Below are 18,403 nucleotides of genomic sequence, written 5' to 3' on the forward strand. Positions count from 1 at the left end.
AGACTAACCTTGAATTCCTTGTTTGTTTGTTTGGTTTTGTTTTTTTAGATGTATTTATTTTTTTGTGTGTGTGTGAGTATTTTGTCTGAATGCATGTGTGAGGGACTGTGTGTATCCCTGGTGCCTATAGAGGCCAAAAGAAGGCGTCAGATCCCCTGGAACTGGAGCTATAGATGCTTGTGAGCCACCATGTAGGTGCTGGGAATCAGATTCAGGCATCTGAAAAGTAAGTGTTCTTAATAGCTGAGCCATCTCTTCAGCCCCTTATTATTATTATTTTGTTGTTGTTGTTTTTAGGTTTTTTTTTTTTTTTTTTTTTGGGAGACAGGATTTCTCTATGTAACGGCTCTGAATGTCCTGGACTCGCTCTCTAGTCCAGGCTGGCCTTGAACTCACAGCCTCCCAAGTGCTGGGGTCAAAGGCATGTGCCACCACTGCCCAGCATAGCCCCTTATTATTATTGTAAATGTTCATCTGTCGTGTGTGTGTGTCTGTGTGTGTGTGTGTGCGGGCACGTGCGCGCGCATTCCTTTGTCTTGTGTGTTTTGACAAATGTAATGAAGATCAGAAGACAACCAGCAGAGAAGTAATTTTCTCCTACCATGCCAAGTCAGAAGGATTGGTGGCAGGCACCTTTACCTGTTGAGCCATCTTGCTGGCTGTGATCCCGAATTCTTGGCTACTGGCTGTGGGAGGTTGGGGACCTATTTCTTGGATCTCTAACTCCGAGTCATTCCTCCCTGGCTTCTACCTTCAGTTGGCGAGGCCCGGAACCTCATCCCCATGGACCCCAACGGTCTGTCTGACCCGTATGTGAAACTGAAGCTGATCCCGGACCCTCGGAACCTGACCAAGCAGAAGACAAGGACTGTGAAAGCCACACTGAACCCCGTGTGGAACGAGACCTTCGTGTTGTGAGCTCTGGGGGGGCTGGGTGGCTGAAAGAGAGGGTCTGAGGGTCCTAGGGGCACACAACCCTGGAGTGCTGGCTGGGGGTATGAGGATGAGGATGGAGGATATATCCAGTAAGAGGCAGGAGAAGATAGGAGACAGGAATGGGATGATAGAAAGACAAGGGGCGATTCAGGAACTGAGAGACAGGTCTCTGGGTGTTTACACCCCCTCTGCTCCCTACATGTCAGCATGAGGCGATCAGATAGAGAAGAAGAGCGACAGACTCTCAAGAAGCAGACAGAGGGGCTGAAGAAGCGGCTCAGAAGTTAACGAGCCAGTGCTGTTCTGATAGAGGATCAGGGATCCCAGCATCTGCAAGGCACGGCCACCTGTAACTCCAGTTTCAAGAAGCCCGATGAACTCTTCTGGCTTGTACAGGCATCAGGCACACATATGGTGCATAGACACGGGCAGGCAAAACCCTCATACACATACAAAATATTTAAGTCGTTAAGGAAGCAGATTGAGAGGGCAGGCTGACAGATACTCAGACGACGACGGTCAGAATAAGTGAGGAGAACAGGAAGGGAAAAACAAAACAACAAAAAGGAGGTCCAGAGAAAAAAGACGTAGAGTGGCTGGCACAGGAACAGAAGGACAGCAACTTGGGGGCTGAGGCAAGTTCATAGCTAGCCCAGACCACAAACAAGCCAAAAGAAAGAAAAGTAGGAAGCCGGCCATGTTGGCGCACGCCTTTAATCCCAGCACTCGGGAGGCAGAGGCAGGCGGATCATTCTGAGTCTACAAAGTGAGTCCACAACAGCCAAGGCTACACAGAGAAACCCTGTCTCAAAAAACAAACAAACAAACAAACAAAAAACAAAAAAAAAAAAGAAAAAAGAAAAAAAAGAAAGAAAGAAAAAGAAAAGAAGGGATGGACGGTAGGAAGGAATAAATTAGGGAGAGGTGAAGGAGGAAAAGAGGAGAGAGAGGGAAGAGGGGGCTGAGGGGGGAGGGGAGGGGGAGAAGAGTGGAGGAGAGGAGGGTGGTAGGGAAGTGAAAAGGACAGAAAGGAAATACAGGACAAGAGGACAGAGACCCAGAGGAAGAGCACAGAAACTCAGAATAGAGAGCAAAAGGAACCAGGAGACAGTGGGAAGGGGCGGAGAATTTGGGAAGATGGAGAGAGCTTGTGAAAGCTATATTTATAACCGGTGACTGCCAGTTTGCCATAATGGGGAGACTCTCTTGAGGGTCAGAGGTGGGGAAACCTCCAGTGTTCGGGGTAAGGAAGTGAGGAACCCTAACTTCAGCTCCTCACCCTGTCCCCACCCTTCCCACAGCAACCTGAAGCCAGGGGATGTGGAGCGCCGGCTCAGTGTGGAGGTGTGGGATTGGGATAGGACATCCCGGAATGATTTCATGGGTGCCATGTCCTTTGGCGTCTCAGAGCTACTCAAGGCCCCTGTGGATGGATGGTGAGCAGCAAGGCTGGGCTCGGGGTGGACCTGGGTGTCACCTTCTTCCTCCATATGTGGTCTCTCTTTTAGGCCACCATCTTTCCCCCCCCCCCCTTTACCTTCCAACATAGCTCCTCCCCTCTCTCTTCTTCCTCCTCTTCTTCCTCCTCCACTTCCTCTTCTCTCCTCCCCTGCCTCTCCCCTCTCTTCTTATCTCACTCTTTCTCTCTCTCCATCTCTGTGTCCGTCTTTCTGTGTCACTTACCTCCCTTTGGATGTCTTTGCCTCTCCCATGGGTGCCCTGCTTCCCCCATCCCTGCCCGGCCCTGGTCTCCGTCTGTATGTCAGGTACAAGTTACTGAACCAGGAGGAGGGCGAGTATTACAATGTACCGGTGGCCGATGCTGACAACTGCAGCCTCCTCCAGAAGTTTGAGGTACCCTAACTGACTGGCTTCCCCCAGGGGAGCCCAGCCCAGCCTCCCCAACTTCAGAGCTGGCTTTGCCCTCTATCCCCAGTAGACCACTGGTACTGGGACTGCAATTCCCAGAAGACGCCAGGGCTCCTTCTTCAACTCTTCTTAAGGGACTAGGCCACAGGGTCTCATGGGAATTGTAGTCCTCCATCCCCATAGCTTTGGGGTATTATGGGCCCTTGTGGGCCTTTGCTCTAGGGCAATTACCTACCTCTCAAGGGGTCCTCACTGTGGCTTTTCTTCTCCTCCAGGCCTGTAATTATCCCTTGGAGTTGTATGAGGTGAGTACCATTTAGACATCTTTAGATCTATCTTCCTGATTCCTGTCTTCAATTCTGAACACATCAATTGAGCAGTTACTTTGTGTTTGTTGAGTAACAGCGGTGACTATATGAGATAGGTCATAGGTACCTGAGCTCAGTTACAGGTACCTCAGGGACCCTCAGAGGCCTGGAGAAGGCCTCAGTCTACCCTGAAGAGTGAGTGGACAGTGAAGGCTTCTCCTAGAGCTTTGCTGTCTCTCTGTGGACAGGACACTGTTCTCTCCACTCAGGCACTCATTCCATCACTGAACAGTCTTTCCTGAAGCACGGTGCCAACATAGAATCAGGCCATTCCCTGGGGCAGTGAAGGAGGCAGCCTGAGACATCAGAACCGGAATGTGTTTGATGATGGTGGAAATAGAGCTTCAGGCACCAGGGAGCCAGCACAGCATGAGAGGCAGGAGAACTTTCTAGAAGAGTGCAGATGGGAAGAAGGAGGGAAGGAACAAAGGCAGAAGGGGAAGGAAGGACGGAGGGAGGGACAGAGGGAGGGACGGAGGGAGCGAGGGAGGGAGGGAGGGAGGGAGACAGGCAGGCAGGCAGTAAATATCCCTCCTTTGCTGTTTCAAACATTACCACATCTCAGCTGGGCATGAGGGTGCACGTCTTTTTAATCCCAGCACTCTGGAGGCAGAGGCAGGTGGATCTCTGTGAGTTCGAGGCCAGCCTGGTCTACAAAGTGAGTCCAGGACAGCCAAGGTTACACAGAGAGACCCTGTCTCGAAAAACCAAAACCAAACCAAACCAAAATAATGATTAGCACATCTCTGTTTACAAGAAGAGGATCTAGTCGCTGGGTGTCTCTGTGCAGCTGGGAACAGGATGAAAAATTATCTCCTTGTTGCAACTCACGCATGATGCTAAGACACGACCCAAAATAAACAAAGTCTGGCCTGATAGTGTAGCTCAGCAATCCCAGGAAGCTCACAGGTTCATGGCTGGCCATCTACAGAATGAGTTCAACAGCAACCAGCCAGAACTAGGGAGTGAGTTCAAAGGCAGCTTGGGCAACTTAGTGAGGCCTTGCCTCAAAATGGAAAATAAAATGGGGGGCCGGAAATTATAGCCTAGCAGTTGAGTTCTTTCTTTTCTTTTTCCTTTTTTTTTGTTTTGTTTTTGTTTTTTGAGACAGGGTTTCTCTGTGTTAGCCTTGGCTGTCCTAGACTCGCTTTGTAGATCAGGCTGGCCTCGAACTCACAGCAATCTGCTTGCCTCTGTCTCCTGAGTGCTGATATTGAAGGCCTGTGCCACCATGCCTGGCTTTTTTCTCATCTTTCTTTCTTTCTTTCTTTCTTTCTTTCTTCTTCTTCTTCTTCTTCTTCTCTTTTTTTTTTTTTTTTTTTTTTTGGTTGCAGTTGAGTTCTTATCTAGAATCCCCCAGTGAGGGGCTGGGGTGTGGCTCAGTGGTAGAGCACCTGCCTAGCATCCCCCAGTGAGGGGCTGGGGTGTGGCTCAGTGGTAGAGCCCCTGCCTAGAATCCCCCAGTGAGGGGCTGAGGGTGTGGCTCAGTGGTAGAGCCCCTGCCTAGAATCCCCCTGTGAGGGGCTGCAGGTGTTGCTCAGAGGTAGAATGCCTTCCTAGGATCCATGAAACTCCAGCGTCAGTCCTCTTATTATTAAAAACCAAGCGAGTGCAGGAGATGTTAGCAAGTCATAAGCGATAAGGAAAACAATGAGCATTGAGTAGCATTGGGGATTCTGTTGGTAATACTGCAATCCTCTCTGAGGAGCACTGGGAATTCTTCCGATAATAATGTGAGCTCCCAGCAAGACGAGTTCCCTGAGAAAGAGACTGCTGGGCAAAGGTCTGAATAAAGGAAGACAATGAGTGAAGATCCCCAGAGAAGGGCCTTGCCACGGAAGGAGGGGCATGTGTGAGCCCCTGAGGTAGGAGCCAGGCAGGAGAGCTGCGAGCAACAAGGACAGTGGAGTTAGAACAAGGGCAGTAGGGGGAGGAAAGGAGATGGCATCTGAGAGGATGCCTTGTCATCCCTCAAGAGGATGTTTGTTTTTAAGCCAAGCAAGAAGGGAGGGTTCCAAATAAATAAATAAATAAATAAATAAATAAATAAATACAAATTAAAAAAAAAAAAAAAGAAGGAGGCCGGGCGTGGTGGCGCACACCTTTAATCCCAGCACTCGGGAGGTGGAGGCAGGCGGATCGCTGTGAGTTTGAGGTCAGCCTGATCTACAAAGTGAGTCCAAGATGGCCAAGGCTACACAGAGAAACCCTGTCTCGAAAAACCAAAAAAAAAAAAAAAGAAAGAAAGAAAGAAGGGAGGGTTCCAGACCAAGCTGTGTTGTATCCTGAGATGATTTGAAGATTAAGCTGGCCATGGTGGCACACGGCTTTTATGCTGACATTCTGGAGACAGAGACAAGTGAATCTCTGTTAGTGTGAGGGATGTCTGGTCTACATAGAAAGTTCCAGGCCACCCAATGCTACACAGTGAGACTATCTAAAAATAAAGGTGTGTGTGTGTCTCGTACAGCTCAGGTGGGTTTGAAACTCACTACGTACCCGAGGCTGACCTTAAGCTTCTGATCTTCCTATCACCCTAGTGCTGGGGTCACAGGCTTGTCTCACGGTACCCAAGTGTGGACCGACTGCTTAGTTGATGAGCAGCATTGATTGGGAATGATTGGGAATGGTGTCGTCCACAGCTGTTTCCAGGACCACTAAGCACCAATTAAGATTACCACTGCACCCGGGCGGTGGTGGCACACGCCTTTAATCCCAGCACTCGGGAGGCAGAGGCAGGCGGATTGCTGTGAGTTCGAGGCCAGCCTGGTCTACAAAGTGAATCCAGGACAGCCAAGGCTACACAGAGAAACCCTGTCTTGAAAAACAAAAAACAAAACAAAAAAAGATTACCACTGCAGATCCATTATGTGACAGACTCTGGGCTGGTTCTTCTCAGGTAGAAGTACAGTGCACAAGAATCCTTGATAGCTTGGGCATGGTAGTCTAGACCTACCATCCTGGCACTGAGGAGCCTGAGGCAGAAGGCTTGGTATGAGTTCAAGGGTAGTGTTGGCTACATAGTGAGTTCCTAGGCTACTAAATGGGTTTTGTGCCAGGATGAGCTACAGTGTGGAGCTCTCAAAATGAATGGATAAATGTTAGATAAATAAATAAGTAGAGGGGCCGGAGAGACGGCTTAGTGGTTAAGAGCACTGATTGCTCTTCTAGAGGTCATGAGATCAATTCCCAGCAACCACATGGTGGCTCACAACCATCTATCATGTGATCTGATGCCCTTTTCAGCACTGTATGCATAATAATAAATAAATATTAAAAAAAAAATAAGTAGAGCTGTAACTCCGCTGCTTGCCTAGGATGCCTAAGGACCTGGATTCACTCACCGGTACCATATAAAAGTCCCTCAGAGGGCTAGAGATATAACTCAGTGTTAAAGTGCTTTTCGCGCCGGGCATGATGGTGCGCCGGGCATGATGGCGCACGCCTTTAATCTCAGCACTTGGGAGGCACGGGCAGGCGGATCGCTGTGAGTTCGAGGCCAGCCAGGTCTACAAAGCGAGTCCAGGACAGTCAAGGCTACACAGAGACACCTTGTCTCCGGGGGGAAAAAAAAGTGGTTTTTGTTCAGTACTGGGTTAGAATGGTGGATGCTGGGTACTGTTCTAACTGATCTGTGTATGTTAATCGCTGACTCTTCCTAACTCTGTTGGAAATTATACCAATCACACTTACTTTGTAGATGAGGTTATGGAGAGACCCCGTTAGTGGCTGGGTCCCAAATTTAGAAGGTCAGACTGTTGTTCTTCGTGAGAACCCACCCTATCACCCAGGTTGGATGGCTTGTATCTGTAATCCTAGCACCTGGGAAGTAGAGGCAGGCAGATCTGGGCCTCAAGGTCATCCTCAGCTATATGGCAAGTTTGAGGCTGGTCTGGCTTACATGACATCTTGTCACAAGAAAAGCAAAAACTGACTTTCTGTCTCTTCCCCCCCCCCCCCTCTCTCTCTCTCTCTCTCTCTCTCCCCATTTTTTCCACCATCCATCCATCCATCTACCTATGATTCATGTATCTCACATATGTATCAGAACGTGTACAGATACATAAAGGATTTTGTTTTGTTTTGTTTTTCCCCTTGAAGAAGCGTAGCTTTGCTTTAGGCTTGGAGAACAAACAGGCTCCTCCTGTAGGATCTCACAGGGAGTAAGCAGGCAGTCACACTGACTGAGGGATGCTAATTACTCAGGGCCATGCAGGAGCTGTCCATGGTAGCACAGGGGCCTCAAGAGAGGTGTTTGACCCTGATAAAAACCATCAGGAGACAGCTGTGAAGGAGACGCTTGATTCTGGTCTGAAGGAGGTCTGAGAAACGGTTTGCAGCTAATGTCACCTCTCAAAGTCTTAGGGGGAGATAGAGGATTAAGTGAAGGAGGCCAGGGTCTGTATCAGGGAAGGAGGGACGCCCAGGACCCATCAGAGCCTGGTTTTGAAGCTGCAGGGAATAAAATCTTAATACACACAGAGCCGTTAGAGCCTTTGAAAGCAAAGGGAAGACATGACCTGATTTATTTATTTTTAAATTGGGCCTTCTGCCTGCAGAGCAGAGAAGATGTCAGAAATGATGACAGTGGGTATAGAGGGACACATGTGGCAGCTGTTGGAGTTCAGTAATGGGACCTCCTTGGTGCCCCCCTGGGGCTAAGGCAGAGGAAAAAATGGAGAAGGCTCCATCATTTGAAAACTCAGTGTGGTCCCCAGAAACGACAGCAGGCAGTGTCAGCTCTGATCTTGTTTCAAGTCCAAGTTCTCAGGGACCACCTCCAGAAAACCTGGGAATGAGAACCCACTGTTCTTTGTTGACCCCTCTAGGAGTTCTGGTTTAGAAGGTAATAGGTGAGCCGGGTGGTGGTGGCGCATACCTTTAACCCCAGCACTCGGGAGGTGGAGGCAGGCAGATCGCTGTGAGTTCGAGGCCAGCCTGGTCTACAAAGTGAGTCCAGGATAGCCAAGGCTACACAGAGAAACCCTGTCTCCAAAAACCAAAACCAAAACCAGGGGGGTGTGGGGGAGAGAGAGAGAGAGAGAGAGAGAGAGAGAGAGAGAGAGAGAGAGAGAGAGAGTAATAGGTGCAAATCTATAGACATAAATTCTTTGGGTCTGGCTAGGTTAGAGAATCCCTTCCTTATTTGGTCTCTTTTTTTTTTTTTTTCCTTCCTCTGTTTCTCCTCCTTCCCTCCCTTTCCACCTCCCCCCTCCTTTCATTTTCCGAGACAAGATCTTTCCATGTGGCCCAGACTGATCTTACACTCTTCATCCTCCTGCCTCAGACTCCCTAAGGCTGGGGTTACAGGTGAGCCTAGCCAGAGAAAGTTCCTAAGCTAAACACAAAATGAGAACAATATGCCATTTTGTCTCCATTTTGTCTCTCTTGGTCCTTTTCTTTTCTTTTTTTTTTTTTTTTTTTTTTTTTTTGGGCACTGTGCCTCTTGGGAACATCTCCAGATTCTGACTGTCTCTGGATCTCTCTCTCTCTCTCTCTCCTTCCCTCACAGAGAGTGCGGATGGGTCCCTCTTCCTCTCCCATCCCTTCTCCATCTCCCAGTCCCACAGACTCCAAGAGATGCTTCTTCGGTGCCAGCCCAGGACGCCTGCACATCTCTGACTTCAGCTTCCTCATGGTCCTCGGGAAAGGCAGTTTTGGGAAGGTTAGATTCCTGGGGTTCTGCATGGGGGGGGGAGGCGGAAGGGGAGACAGCCTGCAGAGAGGTTGGGTGTCTGTTCCTTATGGGAGAAAGTTTGGGTGGGTGACTCAGTGGGCTCTTGAGTCCCTAATGGAGTTAGTTTAAGATTGAGCGTCTGGAGATTTGTGCTATAATTGTCTTGATACTGGACTGGCAAGATGGCTCATCAGGTGAAAAAGGTGCCCGGGCGGTGGTGGCGCACGCCTTTAACCCCAGCACTTGGGAGAGAGAGGCAGGTGGATCGCTGTGAGTTTGAGGCCAGCCTGATCTACAAAGTAAATCCAGGACAGCCAAGGCTACACAGAGAAATCCCTGTCTTGAAAAACCAAACCAAACCAAGCCAACCCCCCCCCAAAAAAAAGAAAAAAGAAAAAGGCACTTGACACCAAGCTTGACTCCCTGAGTTCGACCCCCAGGATTCACGTGGTGCAATGATAGAACCAACTCCCCTAGATTGTCATTGACTTCCACACACTCACACCTCTCCCCATAATAAATTATTTTAATAAAAATTATATATGCCAGTACTCTCCTTGAGGGGCGTAAATGCAACTTCAGAACACCCAGTCCCCTGAGAGACGAAGAAGGCACTCTGATCCTGTCTTCTCCGTAGAGAGAGTAGCGCAGGGCCCTGCAGCAACGAGTTTCTCAAACGGGCTGGCCCTTTTGGACCTCTGTTTGCAGGTGATGTTGGCAGAACGCAGAGGCTCCGATGAACTCTATGCCATCAAGATCCTGAAGAAAGATGTCATAGTCCAGGACGATGATGTGGACTGCACCCTAGTGGAGAAGCGTGTGCTGGCACTGGGGGGCCGAGGTCCGGGAGGCCGGCCCCACTTTCTCACGCAGCTTCATTCCACCTTTCAGACACCGGTGAGGAAGGAGGGATGGGGGTCATGGTTTAGAAGGATGAGTTCAGGAAAAGGCTGAAAGAACGTGTCGCGCTCTGAGAGGATGTGGACAGTGCTGAGAGAGCTGAGTGTGGTGGGGGTCCTGGTGCGGTTCTGGGCACATCCCATAAGATGGGATGTGAATGAGTATGTCAGAATGTTCTATGGCCCCTATGAGCTCAATCTGCAATCCCTGTAGCCAGTGATCTGTGGTTTTATGTCCAGGAATGACTTAAATGGGAATGTTTTGTTTTCTTTCTTTTTTTCTTTCCTTTCTGTCCTTCCTATTTATTTATTTATTTATTTGGACAAGGTTTCATGTAGTTTGCAGTGGTTTTGAACTTGCTACCTGTTGGAGGATGAACCTGTTTACACCGTGCTGGGGATTGAACCTAAGGCTTTATGCATGCTAGGCAAGCATTCTTCCAACCAAACCCTATCCCCAGCTCTTAGGGATGGATGTCTTCTAAAATTGGACATACCTGTAGTGATTGGGCCTCCAGCATAAGCTGGTCTTTTGTGGATGCTGAAGGATAAGTCATAAAAGGGTGTTTCTCTGAGACCAAGGGATTGCAAAAAGAAGTTGGAAGCCTGAGGGCCTGGGGGAACGCATGGCTTCACTTTCCCTGATTTCTGATTGAAAAAGAAAGAAAGAAAGAAAGAAAGGCCGGGCGGTGGTGGCGCACGCCTTTAATCCCAGCACTCGAGAGGTAGAGGCAGCAGGATCACTGTAAGTTTGAGGCCAGCCTGGTCTACAAAGTGAGTCCAGGATGGCCAAGGCTACACAGAGAGACCCTGTCTCAAAAAACAAACAAACAAAGAAAGAAAAGAAAAGAAAAGAAAAAGCTGGGGGTGGAGGCGCACATCTGTAATCCCAGTATTCTGGAGGCAGAGACAGGTAAATATCTGTGAGTTCCAGGCCAGCCTGGTCTACAAAGTGAGTCCAGGATAGCCAAGGCCACACAGAGAAACCCTGTCTCAAAACAAACAAACAAACAAACAAAAACTTAAAAGAAAAAGAAAAAGCAAGCAACCAAGTGTTTTGGCACATGTTTCTCATCCTGGTACTTGGGAGGCTGAGAAAGGAGGATTGTCATGAGCTTGAGCTTAACCTGGCCCACGGTGGAGATACGATGATGATGTTGATAATGATGATGGCTAGAGAGATGGCTTAGTGGGAAGAGAGCACCTGCTGTGCTCACGGGAGGACCTGAATTCAAATCCCCAGTGCCCATGTAAAAAGCCAGATGTGGTTTCATGAATATACTGGTGCTGTGGGAGTGGGGATGGAGACAGTGTCATGGGGTCTTTAGTGGTCGCCACCTTAACTCTAGGTTCACTGAAAGACCCCGTTTGTGTAAATAAGGCAGAGTGATAGAGGTGGGCATCGTATGTCTTCTGACCCCATGCATACATGCGTACGTCGTTTATAGCCCTCCCCCAAATAAACAAAAACTAATAGTTTCAAGAAAACCCTCACCACTTTTGTGCCCAGACAGAAGTGTGTGTGTCTGGTGTGTGTGTGTGTGTGTGTGTGTGTGTGTGTGTGTGTGTGTGACTGGATATAGCATGGGATTCAGTCCTCCTGCATTTTGGTCCAGTCCTGTGGATCTCTTAGAAGGCAAGGTAATTAGAATAATGGTGATCAGACTCAGGAAATTCCGAGGTATCAGGGTTAGAATCTTGGACCCTTATTATGTGCTTGTCCGTCTCCTCTGGATTACTGGCTGAGTGGATCAGGAAGTCTCTATGTCTGTCCCTAGTGGGCAGGAGGAAAGAACTATTTCTAAATGGCTGTAATCCCAGGACTTGGGAGTCAGAGGCAGGCGGATCTCTGAGTTCGAGGCCAGCCTGGTCTACAGAGCGAGTTCCAGGACAGCCAGAGCTGTTCATAGAACCTCTGTCTCAAAAAAACAAAAACAAAAACAAACGAACAGAGTCAGGTGTGGTGGCTCACACCTTTAATCCCAGCACTTGGGAGGCAGAGACAGGTGGATTGCTGTACGAGGCCAGCCTGGCCTACAAAGCGAGACCAGGACAGCCAAGGCTACACAAACAGAAACTGTCTTGGAAAACGAAACCAACCAACCAAACAACCTTGGAGCTAGAGAGATGGTTCAACAGTTAAAGATACTTATTGCTCTTTGCAGAGGATCCAGATTCAGTTCCCAGCATCCACATGGTGGCTTCAGATCCAGGGCATCCAGTGCCCTCTTTTGACCTTCAAAAGCACCAGGCACAACATGTAAAAGGTTGGGGTGGGGGGGCGTGTGTGTGCACGGTCGGGTGATAGCGGTGTATGCCTTTAATCCCCTGAATTCAGGAGGCAGAGGCAGACCTTCCGGGCCAGCCTGCTCTTCAGAGCTAGTTCCAGGAGTAGCAAGGCTACACAGAGAAACCCTGTCTCAAAAGACAAACAAACAACAACAACACCAGGCGGTCGTGGCGCATGCCTTTAATCCCAGCACTTAGGAGGCAAAGGCAGGAGAGCCAGGGCTGTTACACAGAGAAACCCTGTCTTGAAAAACCAAAAACCAAAACCAAAAAAACAAAACAAAACCAAACAAAAAACCAACAAAAAAGCTTTTCTGCGCAGGTGTGGGTGTGTCCGTGCGATTTAGTCCCTGCGACTAAGCCACACCCACTCCTCCTCAGGACCGCCTGTATTTCGTGATGGAGTACGTCACTGGAGGAGATTTAATGTACCACATTCAGCAGCTGGGCAAGTTTAAGGAGCCCCACGCCGCGTAAGTGTCAGCAGTGGTGAAGGGAGCGGGAGGTGGGACGAGTGGTCGTGTCAGTTGACCTTCCAACTTGCCGCTTGCTCTTCCAGATTCTATGCTGCGGAGATCGCCATAGGCCTCTTCTTCCTACACAACCAGGGCATCATCTACAGGTCAGTAGCCCCGGCACTGCCCTTGAAGGGAAAGGAGGACCCTGAAGGAGATGGGATTTCAGCACACAGCCCCGGATCGCTGGCTGCCTGGGGTTTCGTTGCCTATTGCTGTGCTAAAGGGGGCTGGAAAGGGGACGCAGCAGGGTTGGATGCTGCCCTTTGCAGAGGACCCAAGTTTTGCTCCCAACACCCATACCAGTTGCTCACAACTGCCTGTAACTCCAGCTCCAGGAGATTTAACATCCTTTTTTGCACACCGACCCAGACAACTGGAAGCACACAGGCGCGCGCACGCGCGCGCGCCCACACACACACACACACACACTTACTTTTTTTTTTTTTTTTTTTTTTTTTTTTTTAGGTTTAGGTTTTTCGAGACAGGGTTTCTCTGTGTAACAGTCCTGGCTGTCCTGGACTTGCTTTTGTAGACCAGGCTGGCCTCGAACTCACAGCGATCTGCCTGCCTCTGCCTCCCAAGTGCTGGGATTAAACGCGTGCGCCACCACGCCCAGTGCACACACACTTTTTGAATCTAACAAAAACAACCAAAGAGTTCGCCTCACAGTTTCCATCACTGAGGGGCACTCAAGGTGAAAGAAACTTGAGGTGCTATTCACACTTACAGTTAAGAGCACAGAACATGCCCTGCAGTGGTGGGTGCACACTTTTAATCCCAGCACTCAGGAGGCAGAGGCAGGTGGATCTCTGAGTTGGAGACCAGCCTGGTCTACAGAGCGAGTTCTGAGACAGCCGGTGCTACACAGAGAAACCCCATTTCAAAACAAATAATCTGAGAGCAATGAATTAATCTATGCAGCTACTACTGCTCAGTGCAGGTTTTCCTAAGTGTTCCTGCCTGGGGAGTGGCACCACCTACAGTCAACTAGGTCTGCTCACCTCAAGTGAAGCAATGAGGAAAGTCCTCAACAGACATGTCCGCAGGCCACCCTGATCTAGACAGTCCCTCACTGAGACTCTCTTCCTGGAACGTAGTGGATTGTACCGAGCAGACACTGAAAATTAACCATCGCACTACCGTTCTGCGCTTCTTCCTCGTCCTCTCATCCTCCAGGGACCTCAAGTTGGATAACGTGATGCTGGATGCTGAAGGACACATCAAGATCACAGACTTTGGCATGTGTAAAGAGAACGTCTTTCCTGGGTCCACAACCCGTACCTTCTGTGGGACCCCAGATTACATAGCGCCCGAGGTAACCCTGAGCCCACTGCTCCGTGGGCAATTCTCGGTGGGTGCAATTGTCTAGAAGGCTTGGCCCTTGATTTGTGGGTGTCCTACCAGCTCCCACCTGTGGTGGTCTCCACAATGCCCTGAGTGGGGGACACCGATATGCTGAACACTGTAAGCCAAGGGGCTGCTGCTCGTGTTCGTGTTAATAGCGGAAAGCGATGAACCGACGCGTGCATTTAGTGCTCAGCTCGGACACTCCACACGCTTCAGCAGCAGTACCACTCGCAGTGGGCGATATCTGCTTACCTCAAGTGGGCAATGCAGGCAGGGCTTGAAGATGAACAGTGTACGGGAGTAAAATCAGCTTGTAGGAGCGTGAGTAGAGCGCGCACTATTCCAAAGTGGAGAAGGCGGAGACTATTTCTAGTGTGTTTTGAGTGGGCAGGCCTGAGAACACTATGCCTGCTGTGAGGCTCCGTGTCTTCTGTATGCTGACTGGGTGGGGATTACCCTTTAGGACAGAGTTGAATGGCAGCTCGTTGATAAACAGTACATGGAGCTTCCTTGCTGATTTTTTTTTTTTTTTTACAGAAATCTCTCTCTCTCTCTCTCTCTCTCTCTCTCTCTCTGGTATGCACGTATATGGATGTTTGCATGTGTTTGGGCACATCTGTGCATGCATGTGGAGGCCCAGGGTTATGTTAGGAATCCTCCACCACTCTTTCGTTTTATTCCTTGAGAGAAATTCTCTCAGCCAAACCCAGAGCTTGTAGATATGGCTAGTCTCCCTAGCTAGCGTAGAGTAAGCTTCTGCACTCACCTCCCAGGGCTGGAATTACAGGTGGGCTCCTACATCTACCTGGCATTTATCTGGGTTCTTGGGGTGGATCCAAACTCTGATCCTTAACGCTTATGTGGTAAGTAGTTTTAATCACTGAACCATCCCCAAGGTCCTCTCTTTGCTTTTAAAAACAGGGTGGCCTGGAACTCACTGTGTAATTGAGGATGACCTTGAACTAATGATCCTCCTGCCTGGCTTTGTATGTTACAGGGGTTCAGATCCAGGTTTACTAAGCTGCTCCCCCAAAGCCATACACCCGCTACATGTTTCCCCCTTAATGTTGGGAGTTGAAAACAGGCCTTCAACTTACACACAGCTCCATAGTGTAAGGATATCACCCTCCTGACGCTCTCAGGGAGGGAGCAAGGTCTACCCTTGAACTTCCTAGGGAAGCACAAAACTTGGACATTTTCTTCCTTCCTTCCTTCCCTCCTTCCTTCCTTTTTTTGGTTGTTTCTTGAGACATGGTTTCTCTGTGTAGCCCTAGCTATCCCAAAACTTACTATGTAGACCAAGCTGGCCTTGAACTCAGAGAGAGAGAGAGTTCTGGGATTAGAGGCATGCGCTGCGCTGCCACCACCACACCCTTGGATATTTTCAATGGTGTTGAGAGGCTGGAGCTATTCTGAAGGTTCATGCTGTAGGTGGGTCATATGCATGCACCGGAGGCCACTGTGTTGGGAGGTCCTGTCTCTCGACCTTTGCTGTAGATCAGTGCTAGGGCCCAAGTAATCAATGCCGTTGGTCACAAAACCTTTCTGCTAATGTGAAGACACTGCAGCAAGGTAGGAAAACACACACACACACACACACACACACACACACACACACACACACTCCTGACTCCGATTCTGGGTTCTGATGTCTGAGGCTGGAATTCTCCAGGGCTTATGAATCTCCTGTCTCGACATTGGGGAGGCTGTGAAGTGGGAGGCTCTCCATCTTGAGGACAGCCGGAGCTAGCACGTGAGACCCCGTCTTAGGAGAAAAACAGAAAATAAAAGGAAAGAGCAAAGACTGTTATCAGGTATGTGGGCTCGCTCTTGTGACCCTGTCATTCAGGAGATGGGAGCAGGAGCCTCAGAAGTCCCAGGTTATCCTTGTCTACATGTATAGTCCACCTGGGCTATGTGAGCTCTTGTCTTCTCTAGTCTTTAAAATTCAGCCTGAGGGGCTGGAGAAATGGCTCAGCGGTTAAGAGCACTGACTGCTCTTCTAGAGGTCATGAGTTCAATTCCCAGCAACCACATGGTGGCTTACAACCATCCACAATGAGATCTGGTGCCCTCTTCTGGCATGCAGTACATGCAGGCAGAATACTATATACATAATAAATAAATAAATATAAAAAAAAAAATTCAGCCTGAGGGTCAGCCAGATGGCTTCATGGGTAAAGAACTTACTGGCAGGACTCCAGTTTTATCCCGTGTACCCACATACTGGAAGCAGAGAGCTGACTCCTGAAAGTCATTCTTTTACCACAACACAGAAGCCCTGATATGCATACACTCTCCTCAGTAAATAAACAAAATGTTTGAAAGAATAAGACTTAATCGGGCCTGGTACACACCTTTAACCCAAGTACTCGGGAAGCAGAGGTAGGTGGATCTCTGGGAGTTGGAGGCCAGCCTGGTCTGCGAAGTGAGTTCCAGGACAGCCAAGGCTACACAGAGAAACCTCCCGCCTTGAAAAAGCATTAAAAAAATAAATAAATAAAAGGAGCCAGGCATGGGGGCATATGCCTACAATCCCAGCACTCGGGAGGTAGAGGCAAGTGGATCACTGTGAGTTCGAGGCCAGCCTGATCTACACAGTGAGTCCAGGACAGCCAAGGCTAAACGGAGAAACCCTGTCTTGAAAAACCAAAAATAAATAAATTAAAAAATAAAATAAAAAGATTTAGCTCTGTATCTCTGTATGCTTACCATTCAACTGTAGTTAGCAAACATTCTCCATGGGTGATACTTGTAACTTGACCCTTAGATACCTTTTTTTTTTTTTTTTTTGGTTGTTGTTGTTTGAGACAGGGTTTCCCTGCGTAGTCTTGACTGTCCTGGACTCACTTTGTAGATCAGGCTGGCCTTGAACTCACAGCGATCCACCAGCCTCTGCCTCCCGAGTGCTGGGATTTAGATAGGCTTTCAAATATTAAATTTATTATTTTGTGTATGCATGGGCACACTTGTCACAGCACGTATGTTGGGGTCAGAGGGAAATTTTGTGGAGCCTTTTCTCTCCACTCTAATAAAACATTGTGCGTGTATTTGTGTGCGTGCACATGTGTGCTCGAGCGCATGCGCGCCCACATTTCACAGCTTGCATATTGAGGCCAGAGAACAATTTAGGGCGTTAGTGTTCTCCTCCCACTATGTGGGTCCTGGGAACTGAATTCCTATCACCAGGCTTTGTGCCAAGGGGCTCTTTACCTGCTATTCTTGCCAGCCCTTAGGAGGCCTTAATATATGGCAATAAAGGAAGCTTGTAAGTACGTAAACAACCTTTCCTGGATTTTCCGAAGGGTGGAGCTCTTGCTAAAATATTCAGAGTGGAAAATACTCATGGCAAAAAAAACACTTGAAGTGGGTCAGTATCCAGAGAAGCCAGAGGAATCCTGCAATCTTAAAGAAACCACAGCCAGACAGAGTGGCACACATCTGTATTCCTGGCACTCGGCCTGCAAAGGCAGGAGAATAAAGAGGTCAAGGCCGTCCTCTGATACAAAGTTAGTTCAATGCTGCCCTGAACTACACGAGGCCCTGTCTCCAAAAGAAGTCACACTCTTTCCTTTCTCTTCCTCTTTTTAGATCATTGCCTATCAGCCCTATGGGAAGTCTGTCGACTGGTGGTCTTTTGGGGTCCTGCTGTATGAGATGTTGGCAGGACAGGTAAGGGGAAATGTGGATGTGTTGACTTAACTAATGGCCACATAAAGTGGATGTCCCTCTTTAATGTGGCATTATTCCTTTTTTTAATTTTTAATTTTTTTGTTTTTCGAGACAGTTTCTCTGTGTAGCCTTGGCTGTCCTGGACTCACTCTGTAGACCAGGCTGGCCTTGAACTCACAGCGATCCGCCTGCCTCTGACTCCTGAGTGTTGGGATTAAAGGCGTGCGCCACCATGCCCGGCTGTGGCATTATTCTTGAAGGAACAGGGTAGAAAGGTCATCAGTCAGAAAACATTGTGAACTAGAGGGACGCTGCGCGAGGCAGGATGGCGCTGTCCACGGTTCTGAAACATTGTTTTACCCGTACTGGTTTGATTTTTGCTTCCTCTTCCCCCCATCTCTTGCCGCTCCCCGCCCCCCGCCGTGAACCTCTTTCTCAGTGTAATGAACCATAGCAACACTCTCTAGAGCTCTGTGATAGCCATAGTATACACGTGGGAAGTATGTCTTTAAATTAAAAAGATAACTATGTGTATTATTGGATGCCTGTAACCCTAACACTTGGGAGATGGATATAAGGGGATCGGGATTTTAGGTTCATCTTTGACTACTGAGCCTCAACTTCATGAGACCCTGTCTCAAAACAAGAAAGCGAACAAAACCTTTACTTTGTATTGCCTTTCGTAACCACAGAAGACTAAGCCACGTATTCAGTAAGGATAATCATTTCCAGTCTTTCCTGCAGTCTCTCTCCTCCCCCCTCTCCGCCCCGCTCTCTCATCAGATGACATATTGCCTAGTTAACACCTCATTAATTTACATAGCAGAA

The 18,403-nt window shown here is 48.7% G+C and overlaps 1 protein-coding gene across 1 annotated transcript in view; it reads left to right on the forward strand.

Annotated features, from left to right (window-relative positions):
- Prkcg (protein kinase C gamma) overlaps positions 1-18,403 on the forward strand; it is a 28,950-nt gene that overhangs the window by 8,516 nt on the left and 2,031 nt on the right. Inside the window, exons 6-15 of the mRNA XM_051162229.1 lie at positions 758-914; positions 2,238-2,372; positions 2,703-2,790; positions 3,081-3,110; positions 8,686-8,838; positions 9,559-9,747; positions 12,420-12,511; positions 12,598-12,660; positions 13,733-13,871; positions 17,495-17,575. Coding sequence (XP_051018186.1) covers positions 758-914; positions 2,238-2,372; positions 2,703-2,790; positions 3,081-3,110; positions 8,686-8,838; positions 9,559-9,747; positions 12,420-12,511; positions 12,598-12,660; positions 13,733-13,871; positions 17,495-17,575 — 1,127 coding nt within the window. The remainder of the gene's footprint in view (positions 1-757; positions 915-2,237; positions 2,373-2,702; positions 2,791-3,080; positions 3,111-8,685; positions 8,839-9,558; positions 9,748-12,419; positions 12,512-12,597; positions 12,661-13,732; positions 13,872-17,494; positions 17,576-18,403) is intronic.

The sequence above is a fragment of the Acomys russatus genome, chromosome 19 (genome assembly GCF_903995435.1).
Source record: "Acomys russatus chromosome 19, mAcoRus1.1, whole genome shotgun sequence".
Lineage (NCBI taxonomy): Eukaryota > Metazoa > Chordata > Mammalia > Rodentia > Muridae > Acomys > Acomys russatus.